This window comes from Rhipicephalus sanguineus, chromosome 1 (assembly GCF_013339695.2).
Source record: "Rhipicephalus sanguineus isolate Rsan-2018 chromosome 1, BIME_Rsan_1.4, whole genome shotgun sequence".
NCBI classification, from domain to species: domain Eukaryota; kingdom Metazoa; phylum Arthropoda; class Arachnida; order Ixodida; family Ixodidae; genus Rhipicephalus; species Rhipicephalus sanguineus.
Genome location: NC_051176.1, coordinates 294,701,825 through 294,717,638, shown reverse-complemented (window position 1 = coordinate 294,717,638; position 15,814 = coordinate 294,701,825). Strand labels below are relative to the sequence as shown.

At 45.5% G+C, this 15,814-nt stretch overlaps 1 protein-coding gene across 1 annotated transcript in view; it reads left to right on the top strand.

Moving 5' to 3' along the window:
- LOC119383277 (Down syndrome cell adhesion molecule-like protein Dscam2) overlaps positions 1-15,814 on the top strand; it is a 573,655-nt gene that overhangs the window by 382,147 nt on the left and 175,694 nt on the right. Inside the window, exon 6 of the mRNA XM_049411927.1 lies at positions 11,397-11,520. Coding sequence (XP_049267884.1) covers positions 11,397-11,520 — 124 coding nt within the window. The remainder of the gene's footprint in view (positions 1-11,396; positions 11,521-15,814) is intronic.

Sequence of the window (15,814 nt, the reverse complement as noted above, 5' to 3'; positions counted from 1 at the left end):
TATAGTGTGACTTCTTGCATCAACTGCGTTCGCGTTTCAGTGTTTTTAGCGATTATTGTATAGTACCACCGGTCACGCACGCGTCACCTCATTTACTGATCATTTCCATCTTTCCTTTCCCTCCTCTCTCTCTCATCTTTATAATCCCCTTTCCCAATACCCCAGCGCGTAGGGTAGCCAACCGGGCATGTGTCTGGTTAACCTAACAGCTGTCCCTTCTTTTGTCGCGTCATCATCATCATCATCATCATCAGCCTGTCTACGCCCACTGCAGGGCAAAGGCCTCTCCCATGTTCCGCCAATCAACCCGGTCCTGTGCTTTCTGTTGCCACGTTATACCTGCAAACTTCTTAATCTCATCTACCCACCTAATTTTCTGTCTTCCCCTCACGCGTTTGCCCTCTCTTGGAATCCAGTCAGTTACCCTTAATGACCACCGGTTATCCTGCCGACGTGCTACGTGGCCGGCCCATATCCATTTCTTCTTCTTAATTTCAACTATGATATCCTTAACCCCCGTTTGTTCCCTGACCCACTCTGCTCTCTTCCTGTCTCTTAAGGTTACACCTATCATTTTCCTTTCCATCGCTCGCTGCGTCGTCCTCAATTTAAGTTGAACCCTCTTTGTAAGTCTCCAGGTTTCTGCTCCGTAGGTAAGTACCGGTAAGATGCAGCTGTTATATACCTTCCTCTTGAGAGATAGTGGTAGACTACCATTCATGATTTGATAATGCTTGCCGAATGAGCCCCATCCCATCCTTATTCTTCTAGTTATTTCACTCTCATGGTTCGGCTCCGCGGTTACTACCTGTCCTAAGTAGACGTACTCCTTTACAACTTCCAGCGTCTCGCCACCTATCGCGAAGCGCTGTTCTCTGCCAAGATTGTTCCACATTACTTTAGTTTTATGCATATTAATTTTCAGACCTACTCTTCTACTTTTGTCGCGTACATCGCGCTTAATTTTCGCCAAGTATGCTCCATCACCAACTCGCCCTAACCTCGAGTCTGCTAACAGCCTTCTTTCTTGTTTTCTTCCTTCCGTAGGGATTATTACTTAAAATGTTTTTCTTATTCAGGCTTAGTAATAAATAAAAAGGCTTCTCTACTTGTAGGTAAACAAACTGGGATAAGCATGTGTCATTAAGTCATTAAGTTTCATTTGCAGCACGTCACTGCAAGGCATTCAGGCTCCCGCAAGGCATTCAAAAAGGGGCACATAAATTTAATGGAACCAGATATCACGGTGAAATCTGGTGCTAGGCGCAGACGCCAGATTTAACCAACAGCAGTTGAAGATATCTAAAACATTTCGGAATGAAGATAAAGAAATTATTCGGCTGCTGCAATTTCAGTTGTGTTTACCCGCTGCAACAAGGCCTTACTTCGCGAGGCATAATTATCAGTTTCTCGTGTAATCGAAATGGCGATCCGTATCCGGCTCTGTTACCGGCACGAAAACAAAGTATAATCGCTGAAGAACTGACTGCGCGCAAACTGCGGTTGCTTCTCCGCCGTGAGCTTCTCGATAACATTGGCACGGGCCACTGAAAACTTCTCTCTAGAACCCGGCACGACCAGGGGCCGCAGAACAGGGCAGAACTTTAGCAGCTCAGCACCGCGAAGGTGCCATCTCGAGTTTTCGAAAATGAGGCGAGGATAGTCAGAAGACACTCTGCTAGAAGCGGCCCTGCTTGCGCCTCAGTTTAATTAAGCGTTGATTAGGAGCGTCCTCATAAGCGGCGTCCTCCCCCCTACCCCACCAAGCGCTGCTCGGTCGCGGGCGGCCGGTAGGCGCGGCAGGCGTGGCGCCAATCCGCGCGACACCGGAGCGTCTCTCCTTAATAACGCGGCAGCGTGGTGCTGCGACTCGCGCGGATAACGAGCAACGCCGCAGCACGCGAACACTGCGCGGCCCATGACTGCCCAAATGACACGCTCTCAGCGAGACACCCGGAAAGCTCACAAGTGCTCGCCTTGAATTGCTGAGATGCCTTGAAGGAAATTCCCCTCGATTGCGGGGCGCAGCGCGGACGCCAGCGCGCTCACCACTTTCTCTGCATGCTTCCGCTGCTGTGACAGCCAGCTGCACTGTGTAAACGTTTATTCAGTCCGGGATAGTGGCGCTTAAGCCAGGATTCAGGCGGGGAGACATTGGGATTATGAGCGTCGATGGCGGGGTACTCAAAGAAGACGCTGGATTCCGACACACTGTTGGGAGACTGCTGTGCCCTTGTGTTCTGGACGCATATCCTCTGGCAGCATCTCACTCAGAAATATTGAGCTTGCTTCTTCTTTTCTTTTTCCCTTTTTGTGGATTAACCGGTGCACAGTCATTCAGAGCGACCATTCTTTGTTAGGCACCATGGAAGGTGGATGCGACATTACAATACCTGTGAAGGGCAGTCTCCATCACATCTGTTCGCTGGTCGCCATAGCTGACCCACAGTGCGCATTAGGATGCTCGCTAAACACCTGATACGATTCAAATTATGCAGCAAGTTGAAACCATCGAACCTTAATGGTCTCACCATTGAAGAGCATTATTCAAGGGCGCCAAGCATTTGTTTTGTCGCTATGCAAAAAAAAGTGAACACAGTGAAATTTACGATTAGGAATTAAAAAACCATGCTCAGGTTCCGGTTTTCGCTACGCTAGGTTCTTTAAGAATGCGTAGCCCAAGTCACAAGATTTTTGTGCATAAGTGCCATTGGCTAATACAAACAAATCTTGGTAAGCACCAGCACATATAAATATCGGAGAACGAAAGCAGACCGGACAGTGCTTTCCCATAGTTGAAATGTTTATGTAAGATAAGCTGAGGAGGACCATGGTTTGCTGGAGTAAGGCAACCACTCTTGTAGGGTTAAAACCTCACATGCAATGCAGATTTATTTCCAGAAACACAAGAGTTCTGGGGGATACCATTGGCTAAAAGCTGTTGGAAAAACAGCTTGACCGGGCCAATGGTCCGTGACCAGGCCCGGTCACGAAAAAATAGTAACATTGTTATACACTCAAAACAAATCAATTATTTACATAAATGGACACAAGTGGTTTTTTTTTAATATAGCGTAGTTATTTAATACAGCTAATTACTAATATTCGACAAAAACAATATGTAAGCAACTAAGCAATTTTTTGCGCGCGTATACAGCAGACCATATAGACCATCTGTGACAGACAGCAGACAAATTTTTTTTATTCACACGTTTGATAGTCTTCTTACAGAAAACCAAAGGGGCGAGGGCTAAAGGCGCGAGCATGCGCCTGACTGAGGCCCTGACCCCTGTACAATCAGTGCTCGGCGAAGCAAGATAATTAAAAGAAAAGAAAAGCTATGTAGACAGTAAACACATGATCGAGTAACATAAACAACATGATCAACATGATTAACATTAGTACAATACATAACATAGGTGACGGAACATGGCATAAGGAACAATACAACATATTATTCCACCTGCAGTCATTGGCACTGACAACACAACAATGTGCAACACATTTAACAATATTTGCAGATTTTTCTTTTATACACTGTTAAAGAGGACGATTATTTTATTATATCTAACAGTTCTTTGTTTGAACTTAAGAGCCTGGGAATTTTGTATCTCAAGCATTGCGTCCCGTAATTTCTTCTGGTCTTAGGTAGTTTATCACACGAAGGTTGTGGTCTGTGGTCGTTTGAAGATAGCTGGACTCAAAATTTGTCCAGTTTTCTTTAATTTGCATGAACATATAAAGTGTGAGCTTTTCTGTGTAAAGATGACTTGGTGGAACTAGTTTATACTTAATTTTATATGCAGATGTGGTATCATTGAAAGGGGTGCGTTCAAGAGCACGAACGGCTCTCTTTTGCAAAACTTCGACTGTAAAAAAAGAATAGTTCAGTTTTAGCATTATTTTTAAAAAACTCGTTCAAAACAACACATATTTTCCAACAAGTTATATAGAAAGCGCGAAAAAGCGGTCTGTTGATTTCCAATTAAGAAGTTTGGCTAGTCCTCATTTACATGCTTCTATGAGTATAGCCAACTAAAATGTGTGACTGATGTGCACAGTGTCATATGGTGCTAAATGAACAGCAGAAATGCCATCATGTTTCCATATTATTCCTTGTGATTAAGAATAAATCAAAAAGTGGTGACGGCTGGAAGCATCAGACTTGTGGCTTGCTAGGTTGTCGCTCCTGTCCAGCGGAGCACCATGAAAAACGGTATCTGAAAAGCAGAACGTGATATTATGATGAGAAAATGAATTGCAGTAAAGTTTTGCACAAACCTACACAATAAGTGGTTCACACAGACATAATAAAGGCTAACAACAAAACAACAAAGCACATCCTCCGGCAGCCAGGGGCATGCCGTGAGCGGTTATTGACCGCACGTTTTACAAACGTAACCCATCCTTAAATACTCAGATATAACAGATGCGAGTAGGGCCCGAACGACACCCAGCGCGTGCGTACGCGTCTACGTCGAGATCAAACATGTCATATGCTATAATTAGCGCACATAACTCCCACAATCACGTACACTCACTCGATTCTGTTATAGCGCCCAACGTCATCGCACTGTATGCAAACCACGAAAACAGCAAACAGAAACGAGGGAAAAGAGTGCACGCCGGCGGCCGCAACAACGCGCGCCGTCGAAAGTCTAGAGCTTTTTCACTTTCACCGGCGAGGCGTGTCCAACTTGAATGACTACCGCATACTTTCTGGAAGCCACCGTACTATATCTGCACCTCAAACTACCGTCTTTAAGCCAACAAAAGCCATTACATATAGTGCGTCTGAGGGTTCTGTACACAGGCTCTTTTTTTTTTTTTTTTTTTTTTTTCACGTTCCCACGCGTGGAAGCACGCTGCACACTCAGGTAGATAGAAATGTTATGATGTAGACGACTTAAGTGCTTCTCAAAACGACATCTTGCACCTTCAGTAGTGCAGACACGACGTGCGATCAGCAAGAAATGACTCTCGATTATTGTTTGCATCGCTCACTTTATGGGAGCTTGTACAGCAACGCGCATAACGGTGGGAACTCGTTAACTGACAGCTATAGTTGGCCATCCGCAACAGCCCGCGGACACAGGCTGCTGTTGGAAATGGCTGGCAGATAACTTCCGCAGAGCTGCTGCAGACGCCCAGCTAAAGCTGTATAATTAGTGCCTACGAAAGCAGTACACTCACCGTTAACTGGCGCCCGTTGTCCGTATCCACAGCTCCATGAATATTCCGCCCTCCAAGCGTCACTTCGTGCACGGAGCCGGCGTCAATACCACCGAAGACGCGCAACCAACTCATCCACGCAACGCATTCCAATAGACCAGGAGACTGAGACGACTGAGAGAGGAGAGCGGCGCGCCACCCCGGCGCCAACCCCGTCTGCGTCGCCGAGCAATGCGCCACAACGGCGAGGCGAGCGTGCGATATGTGTGGCGTATACGGCGGCTCTTCGTATACCGAAGCCAATCGAAACGCGCTTCAGGAGGGTCCAGTGACTCCTTCCCAAATGCGAACTCTTTTTTTCTGCCTGTACCTTCCAAAAGGGGTCAGATGGACACCCGAGGAGAGTCACGGTTCCATGACCCTCTTTTGACTCTCTTTTTTCCTAGAGTGTAGTTAACTTAAATTAGTTTTCGTAGTAGATCCCCAGATCAATAAGCAATATTGCAGATGTGACTGAGCTAGAGCATGATATATAATTGGTTTCAGTCTGTTTGGAATTAAAGATCCTACTTTCCACAGTGCACCGATTGTTCGAGATAGTTTATTTTGGAGGTGAGGTATGTGGTCATTCCACGATAAATGTTCATGAAAAAATGCTCCCAGAAATTTAATACTGCTCGTCTTTTCAAGCAATGAGTCTTGAAAACGCAGTTTGAAAAGTAGTATTTACACGCGAGTTTCGAGCTCTGAAAATGACATATTGTGGGCACTAGTTATGTGCTTCTTTCTCATCTGTGCATTATCATAATCATCATCATCCGTTTGTCTCTCTGTCCTCATCATCACCGTGTGTCATTGTCATCATCATCGAGTGTGTGCGCGCTGGGCCCATTCTCTTCCGAGGACTTGAGCTGAATAAACGTCGCGTCAACCAAGACGTCATAATATTTAGTTTTTTTCGTGTTTAGCTGTAACTCATTTGCATCTAACCACAGGGAATGCTCTCTCAGCCATATATTTGCTTTTATTCCGGCATCTTCCAAACTTCTACTGCAAAAAAAATACGTTTGTATCATCAGCGAAAAGTATCATTTCCTCAGTGTGGGGTATATTGCAGATGTCATTCACATACAAAAGAAATAAACGGGGACCCAGTATCGAGACCTGTGGAACTCCCGTAGTGATTAGATTGTGGTCTGAAGAGTAGGTGTTTACTGTTACATACTGTTTGCGATTTTCTAGATAGCTCTTTAATAACAGATGAGCCTGTCCCCTCAACCCATAATAAGGTAACTTAGCTAGTAATATGCTGTGACTAACGGAGTCAAACGCCTTCTTTAAATCTAAGAATATTCCAACCGTAAACTCCTTCTTTTCAACGTTTTCGACCAATTTTTCTTTAATGCCTAGTAGTGCTAACTCAGTGGATTTCTTTTTTTGAAATCCGAACTGCTGCGGTGCTATCAGCAGGTGTTTCTCTAAAAAGGCAGTTATTCTTTTAAGTATAACACGTTCAATTACTTTTAAGAATACATTCAAAACAGAGATGGGACGATAATTTCCCAGATCATCACTTTTTCCACCTTTGTGTATAGGAGTTACGCGTGCAACTTTTAGTTCATCGGGAAAGTGACCACCTTTCAGAATGCAGTTACAAACGTGGGCTAGGGGAACTGAAATTGTTGATGCTACTTCTTTTATCGGATCAACCTTAATCTCATCGGGACCGGCAGCAGTTTTACTTTTAATAGATTCAATTATCTTATTTATTTCGAAAGCACTTGTGGGCGCTAGGTATAAAGTATCGCGACAATTTCTCTTAATATAACTACTTGCGTCAACATTTGTCGTATGATTTAACTTCTTGCCGCAAGTCAAGAAATGCTGATTAAACTTGTTTGACAGGTCTTGACCTCTAATAGCTTTGTCGTTAAATTTCATTTCATCAGGGATAGTAGCAGTGCTCTTTGAATTACAGATCTCCTTATGTAGATGGCATAGTTTTGTGGAATCGTCAGCACCATCAAATTTATTACCATGGTAATTGTCTTTTGCTTTCCTGATTGCCTTATTTAGTTCATTTCGATACTTTTTGTACTCATTGAATTTATGAACATCTTTCAGTCTCAAAAACTCTTGAAAAAGCTTTTTCCTGTGTTGTATTTGTTTATAGAGGGATGGGGTCATCCATGGTTTCCTAACTTTTATCCGCTTTTTCCACATAACTAAAGGGAAAGCCTGGTAGGACAAGTCCAGCATTTTTCTATAAAATCTTGTAAAACAGACCAAAGCGCTCTCCTCGTTGAGGACTTCGGACCAGTCTGCATCATGCACGCTCTGCTTGAACATAAACATTTTAAATTCGTCTATTCTTCTAAATGTATGGCATTTGTCGTAGTTTTTCCTTTTCACTGTTTTTCCTAAGATACAAAAGATCGGCAAATGATCACTGATATCGATAGATAGCACCCCAGAGGCTGTATCATTTGGCACGTTATTTGTATAACAAATATCTAACATTGCGCTGTCGTGCACTGCTCTTCCGTTCTGCCTTAGCGCTTCAGGGTTATCTATAATGAACACCAACCAACTACCTAGACTCGTCATCTTGTTGCCATTGACTGGCAACAATATGAGCACTCGTGAGCGCACATGGCGAGAGCGCACATAAACAGCGTGCTATTAACTGAATGAAGGAAGCGAATATTTGACGGCTCGAATCTTTGTTTGACACAACCTTAATGAAAACCTGCAGATATCTGCAGCTTTTCATTAAGGGCGTGCCAAACAAAGAAGCAAGCCCTCAAAAATTTCCTTCCTTCATTCATTCATAGCGAGGGTCTCGTTCCGGCAGAGTTGATGCCTTCAGGTAGTATGCGAGGGCTCATTAGTCAGCTATCCGCTCGTTAAAGGTTCACGTGCTACATGACGCCATCTGAGAAAAACGAAGAGTGTTCCGCACTCGCGTCCGTGGCTAAGAGCGGCGCTCACTAACACTGCCAGGGTTTGCATGCCCATAAATACCCGATAAGTGGACGAGGGGACGACCGCCGCTGTAGCTCAGTTGGTAAGAGCATCGGGCGCGTAATCCGAAGGTCGCATGTTCGGTCCCTGCCAGCGGAAAGCTGTCTTTTCGTCCACTTTACTTTCTTCAAATCTATATCACAATTGTTACTATGCACTTAAAGCAGTACAATTAACGTTCCCTATTCTTTCCTTGACTTTATTATCTGCAGGTTTTCATTAGTGCTATTAACTGGCGATTCAAGGCATTCAAGTAAGCCGTTGTGTTGCTCCGATACGCAGACTACCGTTAATACTCATTTGTTGCATCGATTTAAGGGAATTGAGTATCTAATTTGTCATGTCCTGAGAAGCTTGCACGTTTAATTACGCTGCGCTATGCGACAACGATGCAGTCACTGTTGAGCAATTAGATGAATTGGGACGCTGAAACTTCACGATGACGTTGTCCCGTTTGAAGTTGTTTATAATTTGGGGGACTGTACGTGTCAGAATGTAGCAGAGAGCCTCTTTTATCACCCCCACCAGAGGGTGACTTCGTCTAAGATTCCACGCAGTAATACTTAAAATAAAAAGGAAATGAGGGCTCTAGAACCAGAGAGCTAATGATATCGTTGTAGCTGGGCATCAGCCGCGGCCCTTACCACGAAAATTAGTGAAAAGAGAACTAGCAGGGTCTCTTGTGCACTCACCTAAGAAGACTCGAAGGCGAAAGCCATCCGGTGTCGCTATTTTACCGTGCACGCGAACGCCGCTTCCTATATTTTTATCACGCCAATTAACATCGCAAGGACGAAGTGACGCGCAGCTCGCGCGCCTCAATCGCCCGTTTACTAAAGGTCAGCCAGCCAACCAACCAACCAATCATGAGAGGCGCGGATGATCATGCGACTTTTTGCACCGCACCCCGGCTTTTCGGTCAAGGTCGTGTTCGCATGAGGCATATACGGCTTTCGCCTTAAAAGAGCAGGAAGTAAATAAATGAAAAGAAGGCAAGAATCAGGGGTGTAGCGAGGAATTTTTTTCGGGGCAGGGGAGGGAGGGGGTGGTTCGACCATTCTTTATGCATGCTCGCGTGAGCCTTTGTATGTGTGCTTGCATATATACATATGCAAAATTGAAAGAGCGAGAGAGAGATAATAAAATGAGAGAAAGGCTGGGAGGTCAACCAGGATTGTAGCATCCCGTTTACTACCCTGACTAAGGGAAAAGGGAAAGAAACATGGAAATGAAAGCGGAGAGAAGAGCAGGCGCCCGAAAAAAAAAGAAGAAAAAAAAGGAAAGTGCAGAGCGGGAATTCTAAAGCCTGTTCAATAGACCACCGCCACGCATGAAGTTTTTCCGGTGCGACGACAATTCCCGTCGGCATTCTAGCACTGACTGTTCCGACAGGGGTTTGTCGTCAAGGCGGGCCAACACAGCAGCTAGCGGCAGTCTGCGCGTTGTAGCGAGGGCAGCGACAAAGAACGTGTTCTATCGTTTCTTACATAGCTGCCGCAGTGGTTGCAAGCAGCACTGTCTTCCATGCCGATTCGCAAGGCAAAACATTTGGTGAAAGCGACAACAAGCCACAGTCGGCAAAGCAACGGTTTTCTCGAGTTCAGAGAGTCCGGACGGAGACCGAAGTCGACGAGACGGGTCCAGTCGGCGCAGTCGTGTGCGCTGGATACTTGGTGTGTCCCACAAGTATTTTATCCCTTCATTAGCAAGCTCGCGAATTTTCATTGCAGCATCTGTTCTTAAGAATGGGATTGAGTCTTGTATGCCGTCTTCGTGTGCAGATCGAGCAGATGCGCCGGCATGTTCGTTGCCCAATACGCCGCAGTGACTTGGGAGCCACTGAAACGTGATGTAGCTCTCTAATTTCAAACACTAGTTGTTCGTGAGGTCCCCGGCGTCAGGCGAATATCAAGCACTGAAGAGCTGCCTTGTAGTCCGTGAACATGCTCCATTTTTTGTGGGGTTGATTGTGAATTACTCTAAGTGTGCTACGTAGAGCAGCAAGTTCCGCAGCTGTCGATGTCGTCTGGCGGCGTAGCCTAATGTTCACGGCGGTAGTTTTCGCAGTAAAGATGACCGACCCTGCAGACCTATCCACAGTGGCTGAGGCGTCAGCATGTAGGTGGTTATGCTCGCTGTATGTCTCAAACAACAAGAGCAGAGAAAGCGGCTTGAGCGCTGGAGATGAGAGCTGTGCTTTTGACTGTATTCCTGGAACCGTGAGTCGAACCTGTGAATGAGTCATACACCATGGGGTAGTTGGAACTGTCGCTGGAGTTGTATATCCTATTGGTAGGCACGTACGGTAGGACAGGATTGTCTGACAAAATGAGATACGGGGTTGGTCTTTTGGCAGTGAGGCTAAATGATGGGCGGGGGCGCGAGCAAGATGTCTGACATGTGCAGTGGCGTATCCAGGGGGCGGGGGGGCACACCAGGCCCGTGCCCCCCTCCCCTCGCCGAATTTTTTTTGCCATGGCACACAGAGCACAAAATGACGCTCGACCACATCTGCCTGCCTGGCCCCCACTTCAGATCAAGGTGGTGCCCCCCCCCCCCCCCCCCGAAAAAAATTTCTGCCTACGCCCCCCCCCCCCCTGCACGTGTGCTGTGAGCTGAACGGTACAAGACGCTTTTTCTTGGGTTATCTGCGATACAGCTTGCCTGTGCTGACCAATACCTGCAGAACCAATATTCGTACACTCGAAAGCGTTCAGGCTATGGCTGTTAGAGTTTGTGTGGGACTACCGCGGTGTTCGTCAACAGCTGAGACCATTGCGATTACAAACGCGTACCCGGCCAAGACGCATATTGTAATGGATACAAAATTGAAAATTTTTGGAACGGGGGGGAGGGGTTGATGAAACCCTCCTCTCCCCCCCCCTTCCTGGCAACTCCAATGACAAGAATAGCTGTGTATATTCGCGTTAATCCTCGTGATCAAGTAGAATTTACGCTGTGCCTGTACTATGTGCATCTTCCTTGCAGCTGTTCATATTTGGTTTGTTTATTTTTTTATATACGTGCAAGTGCCATTGTAAATAAACTAGTATGGAGGTCTGTATTGTTTTTTTCCCACCACAGTACGATTCAAAGTTCGTTTTTGCTCAAAATAATGTGGCAATAGTGATCAAAGCGTCGACGGCCGTCTGCGCACTCTCTCCTTGCCGGTGACCAGTGCACGTCTCTTCGCTGCGCAGGTTCAAGAGGTTGATGGAACCTTGTTGTTCCGGCGTGCTAGCCTCCACGACAGCGGCAAGTACGTGTGCATTGCAAACAACTCCCTGGGACAAGACCGAACCGACCGGGAGCTCATTGTCACAGGTGGGTCCACCTTAACTCTCAAAGACCTTTACTGCCTGGACTTCAACGAAATGCGGGACCAGTGTAGTAAGCGCGTTGAGATACTATAAAGAAAGCATTCAGTTCGGGCTAGTTCGTGCCAGATAGAACGGCAAAACTGCGCTTCAATTTGTACCGAAGTCACTTTTCTACTTCCACGATTACTGCTTGCCAACAAAGGAGCTTTCTTTCAGGTAGCGGCTGACCATATGCATAGCCACAGCATATTGTGAGCATTCACTTTCATATGTGGCGGCAGAACACCAGGGTCGCCTTTGGTGGCTACCTTCAGCCAAATTGAATACTTTACGAGACCATCTGGTGACAAAAGTTCCAGGCTGGTTCCATGGCTACTTACTGGCTAATTTGCACTTCTATTTTGGCACACTTACAAGCATTTCTTAAAGGAGTACTGACACGATTTTGAAGTGCAGCAAAACGGACGTTCTTGTTTTCCTTGGCATGTAGTGTTAACGCTCTCCCCACACCGCATCCGGGAAACACGTATAGATATTTAAGTTTGATTTTATAGTTTTCATCTTCCAGCATCTGCAAGGCAGCTTTACCGCATGGAGAGCCCTAGAGCCCTATGACGTTTCAAGTCAGCTCACTTGGTTTGCAAAATCTGGGTTCTGCATGCAGCCTAAATCACAGAAATTGCTGTCGGAGGCACTGGACGACAGTTCACTTATCATGAACCACGTTCGACTGACAGCAAAGGACAGCAGGTGCATATTTCGTGGGTTGCAGTCTGCCCGTGACGTCACAGGCAGACTTGACATGTCACTATGAAGCCGCCCTCTCGAAACCGAAACCGAGACTGCTGGTTGAAAGAAGCGGTATTAAAAATATATGCAATGCATCCCCAGGCACCACGACGCTCTTTTTAGGGTACTCGACACCCGTGCTTTCATTTAGAGCAACAACCCGAAAAATTTTAAAATTCATGTCAGTACTCCTTTAACAGCGGAGCTGTTCTAGTTAGGCGTAAAATGTCTGTCACGACCCCAAACTATCATCATCATGAACCGGCACGTGCTCTCTTCGTCCTCTTCTTCATCTTCTGTTTCGCTCCCAGAACACGTGCGCGGATTTCTCCGGCGTGGCCTATAATAACCCTGATGGGTGAGAGAACGAGTACAGATAAAAAGAAAGAAAGAAAAAGAGAAATTCTTGCTGAAAAAAAATTCTTCACGAGGCGGGGTTGGAACCCGCGTACCATCGATCCGAAGGCGAGCGTCCTAACCACTCGGCTGTCCAGGCACGCTAGCCGAATATAGCATAGCCTTGTATAATAGAGTGTATCAATGTGGCGGGAAACGGAAGTGAGCTTGAGGAGAAGAGATGCGATGGTGGGGAGGAGGCAGAGGAGGAGGGGAGAGAGTAAAGCGTAGCATAGAAAGAGTGAGAAAGAGAGAAATAGAGAGAAATGCAGGAAGAGGAAGAAAGGGTGAAAGACGAAAGAGAGAGAAAGAAATAGAGTGAGATATAGAGAGATAGAAAGGGATGAAAGAAGAAAAAAGAAGGAGCAAGAAATAGATAAATATATATATAGAAATAAGTAGAAATAAACAGACAAGAGAGACTCGTAGAAAAAAAACAGAGAGAAGAGATAAGAAGAAAGAAATAGAGGAAGAACGAAAGAAAATTGGCAAAACTTAGCGAAACAGCAAAAACCAGGTCTACATAGGTGCCCATCAGCTACGCTCTCTTAAGCATTGTGCGTTTCGCGCAAGCTACGCTATTCCTGTACACATAGAAGAAGAATTGGTCGAACCATTAATGGCGACGAACATCTGATTCAATTTTTTAAAAATGCGGGAAGTTTACACTAAGTCGCGCAGAGCTTGGCATAGCGAAGATGGTCGATCCTCAAGCAAAACCTACTTACAACGTACTAAATCTAGTTACAACTTAGCGAACCCTACTTACAACATATCAAAACCTAGCAACAACCAGTTACAGCAAAGCAGCAACCGGCGTTAACCTAAACACCAAGCGAAGCTTTGCGCGACTTAGTGCAAGTTTCCTTTTTGTAATATTTGCAGATACAACAGCAAGTAAGCATAAATACAACCCATTGTTTTTCTCTCGCGCTGCCCGATGCGCGCACTCTCTCACGCCGGTAGCAGGCTGGCGGGAAATTGAGGTACCCCAACGCATGGCGAGGTAGTATTCCAGAGACCCTGAGACAGCAAAGACGGAGACGCTAAGTTGCTCTCATGCAGGCAACCCGTAGCTTGCACATTGGTGACGCTGCACGCAGTCTACGCAGACTCTTCGTACCAGTTTCTAATACCAATGCTGTGCGCATGTTATCTTGTGTGAACTGAAACAAACAGATGCTGGACTGTTTATCTTCAACCAGATTTCACTGCTTGAAGCTGGACTGGTCTTATGGTGATTCCACCAATCATATTCGGTCTTCAAGGAAAAACTGTTTGAAGGTTTAATGTTGCCAAAGTTACTCTGTAAAGAAGTCTATATTTGAGATTAGCTATCTGCAGGCGCACCAAATTGTGCTCACTGAAATAATAATTTAGTTGTTTATTTAAAACTTACCTGTCACATGGAGATCAAGCAAGGGAAAAAATGCGGGCAGTTTGCACTAAGTCGCACAAAGCTTGGCACAGCGAAGAGTGTCGATCCTCAAGTGTTTAGGCGAATGCCGGTTGCTGCTATGCTGTAACTGGTTGGTGCTAGGTTTTTATATGTTGTGAGTAGGTTTTGCTACGTTGTAACTAGGTTTGGAATGTTATAAGTAGGTTTTCGTATGTCGTAAGTAGGTTTTGCTTGAAGATCGACCATCTTCGCTGTGCCAAGCTTTGCGCAACTTAGTGCAAACTTCCCGCATTTTATTTTTTTAGTGAATCACCGACACGGTGTCAGTGGCAGCCCCGTTTTTTACGCACAAGCCGGATCGATCTAGCAGCAGTCATCTTCATCCCGTTCGTCGTCTTCATCGTACAACCCACGCAGCACCGGGGATTCTTCTGGAAGATATTAGTCGCCATTAAAAGCTGCGACCACTTCTTCTTTTATGTGTGCAGGCCTAGCGTAGCTTGCACTAAAGGCGCAATGCTAACGAGACAGCGGAGCTGATGGGCACCTGTGTCGTCCTGGCTTTTGCTGTTTTGCTAAGTTCTGCTCATTTGCCGCCAGCTTGCTATACTATACAATACAAGGATGCGCTATGCTCTGCTATCGTGCCTGGATAGCCGAGTGGTTAGGACGCTCGCCTTCGGACCGAGGGTACGCGGGTTCGAATCCCGTCTCGTGAAGGATTTTTTTCGGCAAGAATTTCTCTCTCTTTCTTTGTGTCATTCTTTCTCTCTGTTTCTTTCTTTCTGTCTGTCTCTCTCTACTCGTTCTCTCACTCACCATGGTTATTACAGGCCACTCCGGGGAAATCGGAGCACATGTTCGGGGAGCGAAGCAAAGGAAGAGGACGAGGAGAGCGCGTGCCGGTTTACGATGATGACAGTTTTGAGTCACGACAGACACTTGTGCTCTTTATTCTGTGTGCAAAAATTGTGCTCTTTATCCTTTGCTCGTTCTTATTCAAAATAATACTTATTGCTAGATAGTAACAAAATGCATTCCTAATATCGCTTCTGTTCTAAATGGCTACATGCTTGACGCTAAGATTAAATGACAAGGCTACTTTTATCTACTTTTCGCTTCAGTTCTGGCTGCTTTTTGAAATCAGCCCAACGGAAAGCCTGCAGATCACTTTCAACAATTTGCAGGTCCTGCGGGCAGATGTGACGGAGAATGTAGGGTTCTTTCTAGACGGTGGTCTCTGTAGAGGGTTCTTTCACATGAATTTTACTTTTCACAGAAAAAGTAAAATCCGGCTGATAAAATTATCCGTAAGTCACCAAGTAATATATGTGACATACTTTGACTGTAGTGAAGTATCTGTACTATATTCGAGGCTCGTATTTCAAAAATGGTAATAAAATGCGGTTTTTCGTAAGAAAAGCATATACATGCACAGGGCAAGCATCAGGGCGTTGTGACCAGACGTATTCTCTAAGTAGATGTACCCGCAATGAAATACGCCTATCCTCTGTCGCGAAACTTGCTGTTGTTTGTTCCCAGCACCCTTCTGATGTGAATATCTCGAATTGAAACTTACCATGATACACTGAATCGCTGATTGCGTCAGCATATCTGCCGCCTCGAGGAATGAATGCGACAAAATCGAGGGTCAAGGTAGCAACCGATACTAATGATATAGTGTTGCCATGTCTATAGCCGACAAACATAAGTG